The 19,311-nt window shown below is 49.0% G+C and overlaps 1 protein-coding gene and 2 long non-coding RNA genes across 5 annotated transcripts; 2 read left to right on the top strand and 1 right to left on the bottom strand.

Annotated features, from left to right (window-relative positions):
- Positions 1–2,034: 2,034 nt before the first annotated feature.
- On the bottom strand, positions 2,035–13,520 carry GLUL (glutamate-ammonia ligase). Of its 3 annotated transcripts, none has more exons than XM_028530607.2 (7): positions 13,233–13,520; positions 10,481–10,659; positions 8,933–9,094; positions 7,523–7,669; positions 7,009–7,136; positions 6,659–6,858; positions 2,035–6,083 (listed from the first exon to the last, which is right to left on the bottom strand). In XM_028530607.2, the coding sequence occupies exons 2-7, from the start codon at positions 10,644–10,646 to the stop codon at positions 5,765–5,767; spliced, it is 1,122 nt and encodes a 373-aa protein (XP_028386408.1). In that variant the 5' UTR covers positions 10,647–10,659; positions 13,233–13,520; the 3' UTR covers positions 2,035–5,764. The 3 variants fall into 3 exon arrangements, with proteins under 3 accessions (XP_028386408.1, XP_028386406.2, XP_035871257.1); XM_028530605.2 differs by lacking the exon at positions 13,233–13,520 and adding an exon at positions 12,083–12,193; XM_036015364.1 differs by having other exon boundaries at positions 4,610–6,083; positions 10,481–10,662; positions 13,233–13,345.
- On the top strand, positions 13,399–16,282 carry LOC118498159. Its single transcript, XR_004900680.1, has 2 exons — positions 13,399–13,535; positions 15,633–16,282. It is a non-coding gene; the product is annotated as an uncharacterized LOC118498159 (long non-coding RNA).
- Positions 13,571–14,817, top strand: LOC118498158. Its single transcript, XR_004900679.1, has 2 exons — positions 13,571–14,297; positions 14,661–14,817. It is a non-coding gene; the product is annotated as an uncharacterized LOC118498158 (long non-coding RNA).
- Positions 16,283–19,311: the final 3,029 nt, after the last annotated feature.

Raw genomic sequence — 19,311 nt, 5'->3', positions numbered from 1 at the left:
GGATCGACTTCACATGCATAAACCCACACTTTGGGGCTCTTGTGATCCCTGTAGACATTGCCTTTCTTCCCTGCTCCAGGCTGCCTGGGTGGCTCCCAGAGCAGCCTCCTGCTTTTGGGGCTGGAGAAGGGAAAAGCAGTAACCAACATTAATCACTTTATGGTTAAATATTCCTATTACTTCTCATAAGAAAATGTAGCTTCATAAGTCTGTTTTCCTCCAAAGAATGCTGCATTTTAAGCCCAGGTGGTGTGGCTCAGTGGATTCAGCGCAGGCCTGTGAACCGAAATGGCCGGTTCAATTCCTAGTCGGGGCACATGCCTGGGTTGAGGGCCAGGTCCCTAGCTGGTGGTAATCGAGAGGCAGCTAATCAATATATCTAAATCTGGAGGGAATTTCAGGGATGTCCTTAACTCATCCCAGGCTGATTCTGTAAGGATGATGTAGGTTTCTGTGGAAGTAAATTGTTTAATGCCAGCTAGCTTAAGTATGTTCCTGTTTCCTCCCAAGGGAAGGGAGGAACCTGAAAGAATAAACTGTTTATCCTGCATTTGGGATCAGGAAGAGGAGGGAACTGGGGGTTAACTGCAGGAGTGGGAACCGTCAACATCTAGGACCGATGATGTTTGGGAATAAACTGCCCCTCCCCCCACCCCCACCCCACCCCAGGCTTCTATTCACTTCCTTTAGCCGATGATACTGGTGGCGACCTTTCTCTGACAATTTAATTCAACAAACATTTACTGAAGGCTTACTTGGGTAAGTGCCTTAAGTGAGCTGGTCTATACAAATGTTAAGAGGTTGGCCATTTCTGGATCCTAAGCCCACCTAGGAATGAATCTGGTGGTAGCTCGTTTGGGGGGCGGGGGAAATCCCATTACATTCATTCCGTGATCCACTCTTGTGAAGGAAGCCCCAGGGAAGTGGATTCCCCTACTGCACCCTCTCTCTCCTAATAATAGCTCCTAATGTGTTGGAAATTCTTCCCAGACCCCAGACAAGGGTTCACTTCTTCCACGAAAAACCTCCTCCCTCCCCATACGGTACTATAGTATTATTTGAGTAGAGTTGCTGAGATGGCTCACAAACTCATTTGAGAACAGCAAGTATACAAAGCAATAGAACCTGAAGTCTCATACTGCTTGCTGATGCCAATGACATTCTTTTAGCTATAGGAGGAGGAGAGACATGAAGAGGAAAAGAAGAATTCCCATTCCCTTCACCTCTTCATTCATATGAAGCACCAAGCATTCACCAAAACACCAAAAATAGTGCCTAGTTGGCCCCCATTTTATTTATTACATTTGGAGGCTCTTGAATTCCTCTCCCATTTAATGTCTATAGAGCAGTATAATAGTCACAAGGGAGCGGTTATTCTGAATCTTTATTGAAAGGCAAATGCAGAAAGGCTTCCGCGCAGAGTTTAGATTTAGTGTGTGCCCACTGGAGGTTAAGCCAGCAGATGTGCTGAGGAGGCCAGATGGCGGAGGGGCTGAGCGAGCTGAGACAAGTTACAATCTCAAGACAATGCAAGTAACTCGACCTGAGACTCACGAGGAAGAGGTTGACCTGCTAAACGCAATTCATCAAACAACAGGAATTGCGTGGACACTTCCTCTGTTACATGGGACTAGGACACCATCCACCCCCTTATATCTGAGGGCCTTTGGGGCGTGAATTATAGACAGATAGTTGCCAGTGCCCGAGGACCTCCTGTCGATAAAGCTCTGGAGAGGGCAGAATTAGAATGGGCGGTTCGCGGTGGAACCACGCTTGGAGAGTAACAACAGCTTTCTATGCCCTGCCTTCCCACTCCTAGCGACAGCGTCTCAGCCCAGTGAATCCTTTTGGTGTCCTGCTTCCTTGCTCCTTTGTAAGATATTATTTCTTTGGCAAAAGTGCGTGTAGGATACCTGTATGGTGTACCTAACGTGTAGACATATGCATAAACCAAAATAGAGTATGTTTATATTGTACCTATGAGTATGAACACATAGTTGAATATTTGAAAATCAAGTATGACATTTTTTAAAAAAAAAATGAGTGGTTGGTGATTGAGCTAAAGGCTATAAAATGGCAGGGCCCTAATCCACTCAAACTATTTACAGTAGCAATTTATGGGAAACCCCTGGAATTACATGATGAATTGCCACTTTATGGTCGTTATAACTCATAAAGCAACACGAGGCTCTTGGTAGCCCACCTTCAGCCAGAATTCACCGAACCAGGGGAGTCCTTAACAGCTCAGCACAACACAACTTTGCTTAGTGCTGTGACCAGGGTTAAAACACAGCCAAACAGCTGAGACCCATGAGGGTTTGACACCCCCCAAAGTTAGTTGTAGGCTGAAACTTCACAAAACTGATACTGCAAAGTAATTCATTAAACAAGTACTGCAGGCACCATGGCAGGTCTGAGGATACAGCCCTGGGAACACAGTCCTGGGAAGGAAAAGCAGGATCCCTGCCTCCACAGAGTTGTCAAAAAGTTGTTGAGTGATGAGCTTTCTGCGGGGCAGCGAGTTACTTTGCAGACTTTGCACCTTATTGGTACAAGGGCCAAGCAGCAGCTGGAACGATGTAAGTGCAGCCTTTGGTGAGACTGGTGAAGCCCCAGCACCAAGTGCTTGCCTAGGAACCTCTTTCATCCACGAGTGTGCCATCCTGCCCAGGGGCGCAGATCTGACTTGTTAATTGGCTCCTGGCAGGACACATTCCTGTTAGCTTGTGCTGTCATCATTTAGCTCTTATCCAGTGATAGGCAGGTTGAAATGTAAGGGTAACTCATGCTTAACGTGGAGAACTCCTGTTGTGAATACTGGCCTCTCTCTCTAAGGCTGAAGGCTTGGCTGTTCTTGTTTAATCTCACTGATAAAGTTATCATGTAACCCAGTGAAACACAAGGGAATTGCACTGTGACCTGTTGGTCGAAACTAATTCTAGTTGTTTCCACCTAACTCATTTTAATTTAGAATTCTCTTCTATGTGATCTTTGTCAGGCAATTGATTACAATGAGAAAAAAACAAAAACAAAAAACCCACAAAGTGCTCGAGTCATTGCCTCCATCGTGTACATGCACTGTTCGGAACACTCTCCTCCAAGTGTAGGGCTGACCCAGGAAAGGCTGGGGAGAGGACAAAGAACTCCAGTTGAGTACGAATCACCATGTAATTTATCAGCAGCACCAGGAAAACACTGAGAGGGCACCCTTAACAATCACACTGAAACTGTAAGTACAAACTGGGACCACACCCAGCAAACCAATAGGTAAGATCATCCATCTGCTTTGAAAATCAAATTGTCAGGGACCAACCATTGGAGAAAAATCTAAAAAACACCTAAGACTTGAGCAAAATATGCACTTCCTCAAAGAAAACTCATTTGTTTGCTGTTACAGGCCCCAGTAACATTGACCCTGAGGATACTACCTTTTAAAAACAGTAATTACTATTGCCCACGCTACTGGCACCTTAGGTTAGAGTGTTGAGTGTTTTTGCTAGAAGTCATATGCACAGCACTACAGAGCCGGAGGGAGCTCCTACCCAGCCTGGTGTAGAGTTGAACTAAGGCAGGAATAAGGCAGGATAAGGTGGAAGAAATTCCAGGTAAAGGGGGAGGAGCAAAGGCACGGGTGTCAACATGGAGCTTTTGGGGGGATCATAAGCAGCTCACAGGTCTAGTGCAAGGTATATCCAGGACACACCCAGGCTGGCTGGCCCCGAGCACACCCAGCCTCAGAAGGCTTTAACCACGGTAGCAACGTGGTCAATATTTGTTATTGAGATGAATCACTGGCAGCTGGGCAGAGGATGCATGCAAGACCAGTTAATAACACAAATACTTCAGGCTGCTATAAAATTAAGCCAGAGGGATGTTCAAAACAATGTTACAGTATGGTAGATCAAAGCCAAGCTCTGGAACACCGGGCTTGGGTGGGTGGGTGAGGGGTTTGTATCATTTTACAAAACTCTAGGGCTGGGATGTGCCTTAATCCAGAGCTGCCAAATACCCAAGGTGCAGGGAAGAGCTGGTTGGCAATGACTCAAGACTTAATTCTAACAACAGGTAAACCCGAGCTTACTTTGCCTCTTTAGAAACCTCCCCATCTGTGGTAGGAGAGAATGAAAAGGCACATAGGGATTAAAAAAACAAAGATCAAGTCAGATCTTATAAGTGTCTGGTTGATTTAGAGCTGCTCTGGGCAGTTAAGTCTGTTTACAACGAGGAGTTACCTAACTCTGAACATACTGTACATGGCAATGAGAAGTCGTCAGGGCAAGGGGAAAAAAACCCACAGCTGGTCTGCCGCAACCAACACAAACACAGCCAGGAATGGTAGGGAGGACATAGAGTTGAAGGTGGGGTTTATTTTTTATTATAAAAGAAAAAAAAAAAACCTCCTCGGAACCTTAACAAAGGAATATTTTCACTCAGAATGGACACCAAGATACAAAATTACCAGTGTTTGACCCCAGCCCTGTCCCCTCCCCTCTAGAAGCAGAGAAGGAAGGGGACGGTAGAAGCCAACGAGCAATTCTGCAAGCAATTCCCTAAAACAAAGTCTTCAAATCCCTACCAATATGATTAAAATCTAAACATTTTGCTCTTTAAAAAATTTTTTAATATATCAAAAGGCCTGCTTTAGTGACATGCTGTCCCCCGGAAAAGAACCCATCACCCCGTCAGTAACATACATGCGCAAGTTGACCAGCCAACTCCTACTTCTAAACCCCTGTGCACACGTGTGTCTTTGCACCAAAGCCAGGGGGCTCGGGTGACCGCGGCCGCCATCCCTGCTCCCTCCTGTTAACCAGCCGGTGCCCACCTGCTCCCAAAGGGTGGGCAGGACACAGAGAAACCCTTAAATGGTAGTGAGGGTTTCACAGCCCCTAACAGCCAACTCTTCAAGCATCTCCACCCTCACCCCCCAACTCAAAAGGAGCCTTTTTCCAACCAGACTACTCGTCTCCAATGTGGCTCCTGGTGATCAGAATGGTGTTCCTCCTTTTGAAAAAGCACACATATCCGCACACCCATATATATATATAATTTTTTTGTTTTTGCATTTAAATATAAAAATACTACTCTGATTTGTTATAGGTGGGGGACCAAGGAATGACAGCTTTTCTTCTTCTAAGGTAGAGCGATCCATCCCATTCCTTTGCGCTGAGCTTGTCTTCAAGGGAGGGCATGTAGCCCCAGGCCTGGGAAGTGCAGCAGAGAGGGAGGGGCACCCTCCTGCCTGCCACCCACGCTCCCCCCTCTCCTAACTCTCACTTCCACCAGAAATCTGGTTACAGCCTTCTAAGAAATGGAACTCCTACCAAGGGGGAAAATATCTAACCTAGCCACAGAGTAAAAGCCCAGCCCTCCAACCCCCTTCAGCTACCTCAAAGAAGAGGAAGGTCCTTCCCCTCCCTTCACAAACACTATACTCCCTGTCCGCATAGCTAACGCCTGTTGGACAAACATCTGATTAAGTGAAGCAGTGGTTATGTTTCCCCGCGCCCTCCCCACTAACGCACTAGAAAGCTTCAGTGATGGGGGCAAAAGGGGGGGTGTGTGTGTATGTGTGTGGAGATTAAGAACTTGACCTCTGTAACCTGGCCAAAAAAAAGCAAGAGATATTAACTGGGCAGGAGGAATAAAAAAAAGACCTTGATGCTCTGCCCTTCGAGTTACGGCTATTATGACAACTGAGGGGGAGAGGGGTGGCGCGAGTTGAAGGATTAGAAGGGGTTCAATGGCTGCGAGTCTAGTCCACTTAGTTTTTGTATTGGAAGGGCTCCTCGCCAGTTTCGTTAAGAAGACACGTGCGGATGAGGGCTTCTGTCACCCCAAAGGGGTCACAGTTGGCAGAGGGGCGCCGGTCTTCAAAGTAACCCTTCTTCTCCTGGCCGACAGCCCGGGGAATGCGGATGCTGGCGCTGCGGTTGGCCACGCCGGCAGAAAAGTCGTTGATGTTGGAGGTCTCGTTGAATCCAGTTAGGCGTCGGGCATTGTCCCGGCCCCCGTGGGGATCGTAGGCTCGGATGTGGTACTGATGCCGCTTGCTCAGCCTCTCGATGTACTCCTCAATGTACCTAAAGGGAACACAAAAGATGAGAGTCCGGCCTGTCACCAGGAAATCTGCTCTTCCAGGGCAAGAGCAGGCAGGGATGCCAAGAATGGAGTAGCTTCTCTACCAAAGACTTTTTCCAGTTTCCAATTCACCTCAGCATGGCTCCAGGAGACTAAATACCTGCCTCGCTACTGGCGTGTCCAGTGCTCATAACAGCGCCGGACACACAGCAGATATTTGTTGAATGAAAAGATCCTAATCAAAGACCTTTCCCCACCGCCCCCCACCCCCGTAAGCATTAAGTTCATTCAAGTAACGATACATGCTTGTATCATTACTTGGTTCTTATTAAAGATTTTCAAATGCCATTAATCTATGTCAACTTTTCCCTATCACCATCCTTATTCCTGAAGTATTTCTGGCCCTTTTCAAAAAGGAACAGAATGATAGGGTTAGAAGACAATTTTTGAAGCCAAGTTGAAAAAGCTAAGGTTCAAAGCGGGAGGTCCTGCTTTCTCATCTGCAAACATAAAACCCTTCGCAAGTAAGCGCTCCTGCACAGAGAAGAGGATGACCATGGCGGGGGAAGGCACTCACTTCAGGCCGTTCTCCTCTCGCGTGGCCTTGGTGCTGAAGTTGGTGTGGCAGCCTGCACCGTTCCAGTTCCCAGGAATTGGCTTGGGGTCAAAGGTTGCTATCACTCCAAAGTCTTCACACACTCGGTGCAAGATGAACCGGGCCACCCAGAGATGATCTCCCATATCGATTCCTTCACAGGGGCCTATCTGGAATTCCCACTATAGAACAAGAAGGTTGGCCCTTGAAAATAAAGCCACCTGTTCCCCCCAAACAGAAGCTCCCAAACCCCCTCCCTTCTCACCTCCAGTCCACCCAAGCTCTTAGGTTTTGGGTCAAGTAGGGGAAAGCGGCAGACTAGAGCCATTTACCTGGGCGGGCATAACCTCGGCGTTTGTCCCTGCGATCTTGATGCCAGCGTACAAGCAGGCCCGGTAGTGAGCCTCCACAATGTCCCTGCCGTAGGCTCTGTCTGCTCCCACGCCACAGTAGTACGGACCTGGGGAGACATCCAGAAGAAATGTTGAAGAGAACCTCCCTTTCCACCTAAGAAACATGGCCCAGGGTCAGTCATCAGAAAGCTCTTAACACTGGCTCCCTGGAACCACCACTGGCCCTACCTTCTTCGCCTATAGGAGGGCAGTGGGGCAGAGGACTCCACCCGAGTGCAGTCCAAGGTTTTCCCTCAATGTCAATGGCTAAACATCCGTGTTTGGTTGGATCTGCGTAACCGGAGGGCAAGTACTATTCCGACCAGTCTTTGGGACGCTCCCATAGCTTTCTGACCCGCAAGGAATCACCACCATCCCTGGGGAAAGAGACTTTCCTCGCCAATAAAGCAGCTGGGGAGGAGGAGCAGGTTCATCTCCCATCAGTGGGACTTACCTTGGGGCCCTGGGAAGCCATTGGAAGGCCAGCCAAAGGGGTGTCCGTCGGTGCCCATGAGGGTGTATTCCTGCTCCATCCCAAACCAGGGGTGCTGATTGCTCACCATGTCCATTATCCGTTTACAGGTGTGCCTCAAGTTGGTCTCTAGAAAAAACAAAAACAGAGTCAATACGCCTTTAGGGACAGATGGACAAATATACTGAATCTCAGTGCTGATGGGGAAAAAAAGAAAGTTCTTCCAAATCCGTGTGGCCTAAGTGTTGAGAAAAAGCTAAACTGACCCTGAGCCTGTGGGAACCTTTCTATGGCCCATCGGCGTAAAAGAGGAAAAGGGGAGAAGCTGTAATTAAACATTTGTGGGGAAGTTCCCAAAAGACTTCAGTTAAAATCAAGTCCCACAACAGTGGATCCAGAACAGAGCAAGTTTTCACCCTATCAGCATGCTGGCCACCTCCTGAGTACGGAATGCCAGGCACTTAAACCCTCTTTTCACGAGACAGCTGCTTCCAGAGTCAGACTTACTCCCAGTCTCTTGGGCTTTGAGAGCCAAATCTATACTTTCTATCAAAAGAAATCATTTGTGTATAAAGAACCTGCATTCCAGGTGAGAAGATGAAGTGCTAAGTTAAGCGCAGTATTGGCCAGTGCAATAGAAAAATATTCAAATGAGATGAGCTCAACTGGAAACAATTTCTAAGCTGGACGGGGACTTTAAAATAAGCAAATGCAGACTTATCATAGGCAGCTTACCAATGTGCCAGTAACCATGTTACGAGCTCTATAGGAAGGAAAACTCACAAGTGAGTCTTTGTAACAACCTGGAAGGGTATTATTATAAGCCTCCACTTTTACAAGTGAGACTCGGAGATGTTGGGTGGCCTGCCCAGGTGATGAGGCAGGCAGCAGAGCCAGGAAACCTGTGGCTGTCCTGGCATCAGCGTGCACGTCCTTTACCACCATATGACACTGCCTCTCGAGACAAAGGCTGTTAAGGTCTGCGGTCATTAAGAGACTTGCCAGGTCTCACTGGCAAAGTGTAGCAAGAGACTTCACGTAAGTGAGATTTCGGCTGAGTTTCGAAAGATGAATGGCTGAGAACTGGGAGGGAGAGGCATGCCAGACAAACCCCAGAGGCGCAGCTAGGGCAGACTCGAGGCAAATGTACGTATCAATGAACAAAGATGCTCACATTTTGGTCAGGGGACAAGAAAACTCGTTGTTTTGGTCAACTAGACAAGAAAACTAGTTGTCTGGAATGAAGTAGCAACCAAAAGATAATGTCAAATGGCTCTCAATTATTGGGATGTATTAATAACATTCTTTTTTCTAATTTTGCCATATCTTCTCCCTCTCCTTTACAGCATTCATGAATTGGGGTGGGGGCACCCACATCTCTCCCATACGCACCTGCAGGCTTCCGGTTGTACTTTAGGACTTCACAGAACACCAGCTTGTTGGGGTCCTTGCGGAAAGGGTCCCGAAACATGGCGGCAGGAATGAGATACATGTCACTGTTGGAACCTTCAGACTGCAAAGTACTAGAGCCATCAAAATTCCACTCGGGCAACTCTGGGGTCAAAAGAGAGGGAGAAAATCAAGTTAAAAACGCACAGCTTCCCGGGCGAGCACACAACCCCCCGCTGGCTTTGACACCTCTGAAGGTCTACACCCTCTTCTGCATAAAGTCACTGGTGCCTGACCGCCACTTCAGACACCCTGACGCCTGCACATAGCCCCACGGTCCGGGGTCCTAGTAAGAACCTTGTATCACTTCCTTAGAAGAAGTAACAGTCACCAGAACAATCCAAGAATGATTATTTCCTCCCCAAGTAAGACCACTGGACAAGGAGACACACTGAAATACTCTGACATCAGCACTGAGTCAGTAAGTCGTCATTTAAAATGCTGAAATAGGAGAAACGAAGATCCTTGATTGCCCCACTAGACCACGTGTGTTGCTTCCTTGTCTACTTCACCCCCCCATGGCGTATACGGACGGCCGTGGCCTAAGCCACGTCCTGATTTTGTAGCTGAGGAAACAGACAAGCAGCAGGATGACTTGTACAAGGATGCTTCCACATCATTCTCCACCTTACCCGCTATATTTAAAGACCGGTTTCTCCCTCTCCCTGGCTGACCCAGATCTCCAAAGGTGGAGACCAGGCTCTTACACCTTTGCTTGCCCAGTGCCTGTCCAATACCCGCCACACAGCAGGTGCCCAACGGATGCCTTATGTTATGGTCATTCATTCATTCATTCTAGTGAAGTTATCAGAAGAGGAAGCTATCCTAAAAGTAGTTAAGAGGTGACAATTTTTCTCCTCTGATCCCTTTCTGGAAGGAGGAAGGGCCATGGTTTACTCTAGACCAAAAAAATAAAAAATAAAAAAAAATAAGGGCAACAATTCACACCATAACTGCTAGAGGGACAGGCAATCAGATGACTGAAAAATTTCCAAAAGTGGCAACAACGAAACGCAAGTGAATAGCTAGTCTGATGAAGAAACCACTTCAGGGGGCCTGCTTGCCATCTAGAACCCCAGCGATACGAGTTCGAAACCTGTTATTCACAGTTTGTACAGTAAGTGTCTCAGTCAGGCTGAAGCAGTGGTTTTCAACGGGGTTCCCTGGGGTGCCTTACGCCAACTAAGGCCGCATACCCAAGTCAGCAGTCACCAGCCCCCCTCTACCCCCCAAAGCAGACTTCTCGTCTTCTGTCTTCCCTCTATTGGCTTACACGCAAGATTCCATGTAAAGAAAGGGGTCCATTGTTGCCCCGCTTTGAGGCAGTGTTGGAGCTTCATGTTGACTGAATAAAGGCTGAAAGGCCCTGCCTTCGGAAAGCTTTCCCAACAGAATAATAAAGAGGCCAAATCCAGAGGCTGGGGCTCCGGCTGCTGCCCACCCGGACGCAGCTTCCGCCTGTCCCGTCCTCCCCACTCTGCCGTCTCTCACCTTCCACACTCTTGGGCTCGCTGTCTAGCGTCCGGGTCTTGCATCGCAGCCCTTCTCCGGTACCGTCGATCCAGATATACATAGCTTGGACTTTATCACCCTGGGGCAGGGACATGTACACCTGCTTGATGCCTTTGTTCAAGTGGGAACTCGCTGAGGTGGCCATGGTGGAAGATGTGCTGGTGAGGGGGGAAAAAAAAAACAATTAAGAACACCAATTCCAAACGGATCCTCTGTAGGACTCCTTGAATAAGAACAATGAAACTAACAAGTCACAGACTCCATGGTGTATTTATTTATTCCGCTTTCGGGGGATTAAAGTTTTACATTGGACAAAAAAGCTCCTTACAGGCTTCCTCAAACTAGAATCTACACTTGTGAGGACTAAGCTCTATTCTTTTAGGGCAGCCAAGGCAGGGGAATTTTCTTTTTCTTTTTTTTTTTAAATATGAATTCACTAAGGGGGAAGAAACCCAAAACCAAAAAAGCTGATAGAGAAGTTAAGAAACACATGTTTACTGAACAGATGTGGCCTCCTAATGCAAGTAGAATCCAGCCACAGAAAGGCTTGGCTGCTATGGTCTTGGGGCGAGTCTGCCCTTTGCCTGGCATGGAGTGGGCATGTCAGTTATTGAAGGAAGGCTCCTCCAAACCTCAGGAGCAACCCCCACACATGGTAGGTAGGATGAAGGGGCTAGCTAGACTTAAGAGGCCGGTGGCTCCCTAAAAGAACTGCAGTCCTTCTAACGCCAAGATGTAGAAATAGCTGGTCGGATTGGATTCTCAGATGTGCCCTGCCATAATTTCCACCAGCTGGGGCCAAAATGCTCATTCAGGAATGACATTCTGAGACTCCACTAGAGCTTTTCAAGGAATTAGGAAATTCCCACTGAAAAAATCCCAAATGAGAGAGATGTGGACTTTGAAAAGCTGAGGCATGCTAGAAACTGCATGCAAGCCACCACCACAAAAACCTCGGAAAGAGAAGACACTCTGAAGCCACAAAACCCAAGAGGAAACGGTTCTGTCCCTCCCTCCCCTGCCAGCAGCCCAGGGTGGCTAGGAAGGGAACATATTGTTCTCCTCCTATGACTTGGGCAACTCTGAAGTACAGTGACAAAGTTTCTATGGGCAACCGTCCATGTTTACCCAGCTGAAAACATAACTGCCTCTTCCAACAGCTTCACCCTTCCCTGGAGAGAAGAGGACTTCATCTGTCAAGTCGCCTTTTGCCTCGAGTTTGCCTAGGGGGTCTAGAAGGCTTGGTGGGTCAAATCCCACCCTCATCCCCATACCTGCCTACTAAGCTCAGAAGGAACAATCCCTTGATCCCTCCAGCTCCCACTAAAAGCTATGACCCAGTCTCCAACTTTACTCCCCAACATCAAGCCACACTTTTCTCCCTCGAGCCTCGGTGCCAGATTGTCTGCTCTTTTCTGAGATGAGTTGGTCTCCAACAGCCTAGTTGTTTACTCTTATCAACCGGTGCCACCGTGAGCTTAGCTAGTTGACCCGGTGGGGAGAAACGGGATTCTTCAGTTTTGAGCTGTTTCTGCAGCGGCAGCTGGCTCGGGGTCCTCTCCTCCCTGCCTCCTCACTCACCCCATCCATGCAAGGTCAAGCGTATCCTTGGGGTTGCCCTCTTTGGCCCTTCTCCTTTTGGAGTGGCATTCGTGCCTGTCCTCCATGTCCGGCTCTCGCTGGTCCATGGACCGGGGCTTTCGGGGTGAGGGAGTCAGACACGGAGAGGGAATCGAACATGGAGAGGAAACGGGAGAGGGCGAGGGAGTCAGGGAGCGATCGGGATCACACCGGGACATGCCAGAAAACGCAGGCTGGTGGCTCAAGTTCTTAATGTTGACTCGCGATTTCTCTCCCGAGTTCACAGAATAGGTGACAAAGCCATAGCAATCGGAGGGGAGGTCAAAGGTCCGAGAGTCCTGGTCATTTTCAGTTTCTTTCCATGCCTTCCTCGTGGATTTGCGGCTAGGGGAGGATCCCCCCTGGCCACCCCCGGGGCGGTTGGGATAATCCACTTTGAGTGCCTTCCAACTGAAATGTCTGGAAAGTTGGCGCCCTGCCCCTCGGGCCCCCGTGCGGATCTCAGGGCCTGGCTGAGGGCGCCATACCCCTCCGAGGGCAGAGGTTGGAGGGGGGTGGGGAGGGGGGCGAGGGGATGTCGGCCAGAGGACACCGAGACGCCGCCGACTCTACCCGGCCGGACCAGGCCTCTCTACTAGCCGCGCCCCCAGCACGCCGCAGCCTGGGGTCCCCATTGTTCAGTCACAGTGGCAGGTCACGGGGACCGAGGCCGGAGCTGACCGCACTAACACGGTCACTCGTCTCAACGGAGGCGACTAGAAGATCACCAAGATCACGACTATTGCCAAGGCCTGCCACCGCGGAGGAAGAAGGCGCGCTCACGCGAGGAGCCACCCAGTCACCCATCCACCACGCGCACAACACCGCGGAGCGACCTCCAGGGGCGGCGCTTTGGGCCGAAAGCAGCCTAAGGAAGATCAAAACAAGTCCCCGCCCTCCTCAAATCCAGGCTACCGGCGCGGCCCACCGTTGCCAACCCGGACCCATCGCAAGCCAAAGCCGCAGGCCCGCGGGACGGCCCGCTGGCCGAGGCCCCAACTAGGGCCAGGAGGTGGGAAGGGGCCCAGCCCCAAAGCCAGGCGCTGCGGCTCGGGAGGCGGCGGGGGCGGCCTGCGCAGCCCCGAGTCCCCCGGGCCGGCGGGCCGCTTACCTGGGGAGCGAGCAGGCGGCAGGGCGGGCAGGCCGTGAGAGCGAGGTGCGGAGAGGAGAAGAGAGGAAGCTGGAAATGCTACTCAAACCCTCAGTTCTTCTCCCATCCTCGGCTCTGCAGGGCCGTCCGCCGCCCTGCAGTCTTTATCGGCGGCCGGGGCCGCCCCCATCGCCCTGATTGGCTCCTAGAGGCGGGCAGCCGGGGCGGATCGACTGATGCGCGCCCGGGCACCGCGGCCATTGGGCGACAGGCGGAGCGGGCGCCGCCTGGGAGGGGGCTAGCGCGCCCGGGAAGAAAGAAAGGGTGAGGGCTGTGGGGGAGGGGCGTGGGTACAGGGGAGGGGATGCTGGTGGGGGGAGGGGAGAGGAGGGGCGGGGCGGAAAGGAGGGCCGGTTGCCTGAGGAGGGGCAAGTTCCTGCTGGGAAGGACCCCGCCTGTTTTCGCCCTCGCTCGACACCGCTGAGCGTCCCCAGAGCCCATACCCGGGTCTGGAAGCATCCAGCAAGCCCCCTGCAGCCTCCGCCCCTGCAAACTTCAGGTTGGATCGTGTTGCAAAAGAGTCCTCTCTTTCTGGAGGTCTGCATGCCCCATAGCTCCCTGGGGGAATTCTGACCCACCGGAACATAAATTTGCCTTTTACTGTTAGAGAACCGCCCTGCCGCCAGCCCCCTTCTCGGTGCCAGTGCCAAGTTGAGAAGGGCGCAGGGGCCGGAAAGCCCTGGGCCTGCGGAGGTAGGCCTGGGAGAGCCCGCTCTCGGTGGGTTTGGGGAAACGACCAGAAGTCTATGATCTCGCTTTTGTCATCCGTGTGCCGTGTTTATAGTACCATCCACAGAGAGAGGAGCCTGAGAGCTGCAGAAGCAAAGTCGGGAAACCTGTGTGACACTCCCTTCTGTTAGACCTAAAGCAAGCCTCTCACCAGCCTCTCTGGGCCCACGTTTTCTTGTCTGCAAATCAAGGTCTTCAAGAGAGGACCGTTAGAGCTGCCCACCAGATTTGAAATTCTGTGTGCAAACTTCCCCAAGGGCAGCCGAAAGGATCAGGAGGCCTTTGCCTACTCCCAGGGTAGGTAGAAAATGTAGGAGTCCTTAAGCAAATCCTCCTGGCTTTGCTTTCAGGTGATTTATTGCGCCTTCTTTTTAACCTGGAAAATGAGAACCAGTACCCCTTCCTCCCCAACCCTGCTGTGATAGTGGAGAAAATGTATAGGTGAACACAATCGTGAAATGGAGGCCTTAAACAGATGCACAATAATCGTGTGTGTGTGTGTATGTACACACAGAATATGTATAGAAATATTGTGTATGTACACAATAGAACTGATATATATATATACACACATATATATCAGTTCTATTACTTAATCATTCTCTATTTTTATTCCCTGAAATCTACCCAATGGTATCTGGCCTTGATTGCATCTCTCAGGATCCCCAGTGTTTGAAACTTTGAGATTTTTCCGGTTGAAGACAAGCAAGTCATATTTTCAGTGCCTTTGGAAGAGGAAAGGAGAAAGTTTGTTCTTCTGGTTATTCTTTTACCACAAATATGGAAAATAAATGTTGCTTGTGACCACACACACACACAGCTTGGCTTCTTTGGTCAAAATCCCTCCCCTTCAAGACTGTGTCTAACGCTGTAGTGCCTGAAAATGACAGATGCAGCCTTCATCTCTGAAGGGCTTTGGGTATGTTTCGGACAGGTGACATTCTGGACCCGGCAAAGCGCCTCGCCAGTGTAAGGGGTTCCCTATTGTTTCTCTGTTCCATGCCATTGTTGAGGGCTGGGCTTCAGGTCAGACAAGCCTAGGTTTACATCTGGGTTTTACCTCTTAACACCTTTGTGCTGGCTTAGTGACTTAGCCACATGAAACCTTAGTTTCCTTGTCTACAAAATATTGCAAGGATTAATCGTGACAATATATACAAATAAAGTAGGCTAGGACCTGAAACATAGTGTTTAGAAAACAGTAATATGATCAGTATAGGATAAAATAATCTGAAGAGATTGGATTCTTGCCCATAACAATCTATTCTGTACAACATTCTAACTCTGTAATGCTCCACTGTTTTATGAGAGTGGGCTTAGACCTGCTAACAGCTGTCTTCCATTTCTTTCTGTGAAGCTTTTCATTTCAGTAGTTGAAGAGGGGTAGTGGAGGAAGTGAAAGGTGATGTTCTTGTGTAAAAAGATGTTGGTTTCCAGATGCCAAACTGCCTAAGCATAATGCAGAGCCTTCTATTATACTCATCACTTCCATCCAGCATCTAAGATGGGGATGGCAAACATAATAGAAAGTGGAATAGTACAAACAAGTGTAGTTTCCTTTTTAGCTTATGGCATCCTATTTGCTAGGTATCGTAACCTCCTTGAGTAGCTACTTCATCTTGTTTCCCCCAGGAGCATTCAGGATAGACTGTTCAATAAGCCGTGTTTGTTGAACACATAGAAACGACAGCGGCACCGAGAGGGCTAGCGCTTTGAGCTGCTTTTCCAAGAATGGAAGTGGATTTGCTTTGATCCATTCATGTGACCAGGGACATACTTTGTGAGGGCTAGCGACATAATGCGTGACTGCCAAGTCTTTCCGGAGGGAACAAGAGGCTTGTCTTCCTCGGTCCACCCTACACTTACTTAACCAGCGGAAACCATGCTCGCACGGGTCCAAGGACCGGCCAGGGACATTTAAAAGCACATGAGGGAAGAAAAAGCAGAAAATGGCCTGTTATGAACTGGTTCGCCCCCAGAAGCTCAGACTACTTTTGGAGAAGTTAAAAGTAGAACAGCCTGTTTCATCCAGTTTGACTTTGCTGTGTCCGCTGCCCTCTGTTCTCCTTCCTCTTCTTCCCGAAAATGAAATCCACCCCCGTCCCCCACCCCCTCCGAAGTCAGGTTTTTGCCTGACTTCGTCCAAGCGGTAGGTGGAGTGGGAGAGCAATGTTTTAGGTAAAGAATTTGTTCCAAGTCCAAGGAGTGGGCCAGGGACTAAAAGCATTTTTTCACTGTTGCTCTGTTGCCTGAAATCAAGGCCTTGTCTTGGATGGGTTTTACCTGTGAGTTTACCACTCAATTTCTATCTCTTTTGAAGGACCCATTCTCACTCCGTGGGTCAGAAGCCCTTCATCTGGCGGTCTGAGGTGCCATCCCCAGGGTTCCTCATGGCTGCCTTGCACTCCTTAGAGAGAAGCTTTGGGGTAGGACTCAAACAGACCCAAACCTTCAGCCATAACATGTCATTTGAGAAATGGAATTTTCCCCATGTCTGAATGATTTCAATAGGCATCCGACAAAGCTCTTCAATCGGGCTGAAGACACGTAGCTGAGACCCAGGCTTCAGAAATACCCTGGAAACCCAACCCAAACTGTAAACTATTTTTGTTTTTAGATAAACGAACACCAGTTCTTTCCAAAAGGATAAACCATCGTAGAATGCTAAAACAAAAATCAGAAAGAAGAAAAGAAACAGTCTTGGAAGTTAATGTTACTCTTAAGCCAGATTTAGGGAAGAAGCTGCTGGTGGCCAAGCTTTCAAATTTCACTGCACAATCAAAGGAGGGAAGACCTGGTTTTACGGCGGTTCAGTACCTAACACAGAGAATTTGTTCTGTATGTCCTTTCTGATTGTTTGACATTCTTAAGCTCGCATTAGGAAACAAGGAGTTCAAATCCCGGCTATGTTTCTTTAGCCTGATTTGAGTCTTCTTGAAAACTCCTTGGAATCACTTGAATATAGGAGAAACTCCATTTCCCAAACTGCATGTCAGGGCTGAAGGTTTGGGTCTGTGTGAGCCCTGCCCCAAGCCTTGTCTCCAACAGGAAACTTGCCTGGAGAGTTGGGAAGAATGAAGTTCATCTTAGTTAACAACGTGGGAAAATAAGTCCTGTCGGGAAAATTAAAGCCGTGCAATTCTGGAATTAGATCTTCACCTTTTTATGCCTTGACGATGAGGAGACTGAGGCCTCGGTGACTCACAGTAGCTTACCGAAGTCGCATGTTTCCAAGGTGTAACTCCCGTGCGAGCCCATTTCTTTCCCTTTCTGCGGTGTCAGGCTGTGGGCAATGCACTCCTGGACCAGCGCCTCTAGAACAGCAAAATCCCTGCTGTACCCACTGAGGGAAGTCCCCAGTGCAGGGACCCATCAGTTTACCCCTAAATCCTACACTGTGGGTTTTAGTGCCTTGCATACTGTGGACACTCTGTATATTCTTTGTGTACCAGACACCAGATTACTAGACACGAGAAGGGCTTTATGGCAGATGCTAAGGACTCTTTGGAGATCATACTTCATAGTCAATAACCTGCTGCTAGTTTCACTTTTGTGAAGCTGGGATGTTCATAGATAAAATCTGTTCCTTATTCTCAGTGTATGTGTGGGTCTATCTTTGTTTTCTCTGGATCGATGGGAGCATTGTGGAGGCCTATGAAAGCATTTAGGAGATTGAACAATGTGGTCAAAACATTACTTGGATCCGAGTGTGCCCTTGTTAGCTGGTGCTTTTCCCTGAGATATCCTCAACTGGACCCTGTGCCCTTCCTCCCTCAACCCCATCCCTGCAGTTGATTTGGGTCCCTCTTTGTTTTCACATTCCCATGCCAGGTTTTAATGGGAAACAAACAGCCCTGGGGTATGTTTTCTGGATGCTTGGGCAATACTTAACTTCAACTGGTTCTGTATTTTTCCTGACCTCCTTTTCCCTACCCCCCAGTTTTAAGCCGGTTGTTGAGAGACTTGTTTACCAGGTTGGAGAGCGAGAGGTTTGGCTGGGTGGTGTGCGCATAGTGCCCTCTGGTGGAATTTTGTGAGAATTACATGCCTCCCTCCAGGCTGAAGTTGTTCCTAGACTGGCCTTCAAGGGTGGACCTCCCTGGCACATCCCAGATATAGTAAATGAATAGCTATACTGGATATTTAAGAGATATTACCTTGGGGGGGTATCAGTTGATCCCCAGATGTTTATAATTGTAAAATTAGGTTTCAGCTGACTAGAAATGGGCAGCAAGCAGTATACGTGGTTTTTTTGTTTCGTTTTCTTTGGAGAGAGAGAGAGGGACATCAGTTTGTTTTTCCACTTATTTATGCATTCATCAGTTGACTCCTACATGTGTCCCAGAGTGGGAATCGAACCCGCAACCTTGGTGTGTTGGGACAGCGCTCTAACCAACTCAGCTACTTGGCCAATGCCAACGTGTGTGGCTTTCTAAGCCTTCTCCCATAAGTGTGTATGAACGGTGATGACAAAGGAGGTCCCCCAAGAAAGGTCATTGGAAAGAGTCTAGGAACCAACAGTCAAGGAAACGTGGGCAAGGACCAGAAACCTTGGTCACAAACAAGTCTTACCCTGAGCCCTCATATCTGAGCCCAGAAATTTCAGACCCAGCCAGAAGCCGAGAGTCAGGCAGGCTCTCTTCAAAGGAAACCCCGGGGGCAGGGCCGGGTGGTGGACAGAAAGTGTGACACAGACGGCTTCTATGGGGGTCTCCCATATTTACACGGTGCGTCTTGCTTTCCTTCTCTTTTTCTCTCTCGCTCTAGCTATTTCATTTTGAGATTCACTCCCTTCTCCACTGCCATTAACAAAATCACCGTGACCCACAGGACAGTCACTAGCTTGAGTCAGACACACCTGCCTTTGGGTTCCTGTCTTGCCTCATAGTAACTGTAAGACTTGGGCAAGTCAACCTGGAGGTTCCTCATAGAAATGCTTGTGAGGATTAAAAAACAATTAACAGCAAACAGTGCAGACACAGAATAGGGGCTTTTGTTATCCCGAGAATGAGGAAGAGAGTGGGCCCATGACTCAGAAGATGCCTTAGGCTTTGGGATGATTGTGCCTCCCAGAGTTTCACAGAACCTTGGACCTGTCCGGCAACACTTTCTGAAGAAAGGGTAGGCAGAGGTACTGGAAGGAAATACACCTTTATTAAGCAGCACATAGTTAGCTCGCCCACAGGAAAGTGGGTAACCTGTATGGCCAAGTCCTTAGACTTTAGGTGGTGAGGAGAGGCCTCCCCAAGGGGAATGATTTCAGAAACGGAACAAAGCAAAGCATGTCAGCCATACGAACAAATTAACCAGG

The sequence above is a fragment of the Phyllostomus discolor genome, chromosome 14 (genome assembly GCF_004126475.2).
Source record: "Phyllostomus discolor isolate MPI-MPIP mPhyDis1 chromosome 14, mPhyDis1.pri.v3, whole genome shotgun sequence".
In the NCBI taxonomy this organism is placed as follows: domain Eukaryota; kingdom Metazoa; phylum Chordata; class Mammalia; order Chiroptera; family Phyllostomidae; genus Phyllostomus; species Phyllostomus discolor.
This window is presented reverse-complemented; position numbering and strand designations above follow the sequence as displayed.

What these genes read in the sequence shown, in the direction of transcription:
- GLUL (XM_028530605.2), bottom strand. Translation starts at nt 12,189, where the DNA reads ATGGACCAGCGAGAGCCGGACATGGAGGACAGGCACGAATGCCACTCC. An exon ending in CGAGCCCAAGAGTGTGGAAG is followed by an intron (nt 9,095 to 10,480) that starts GTGAGAGACGGC and finishes TTTTGACCCCAG; the next exon opens with AGTTGCCCGAGTGGAATTTT. An exon ending in CCGAGGTTATGCCCGCCCAG is followed by an intron (nt 6,859 to 7,008) that starts GTAAATGGCTCT and finishes CTTGTTCTATAG; the next exon opens with TGGGAATTCCAGATAGGCCC.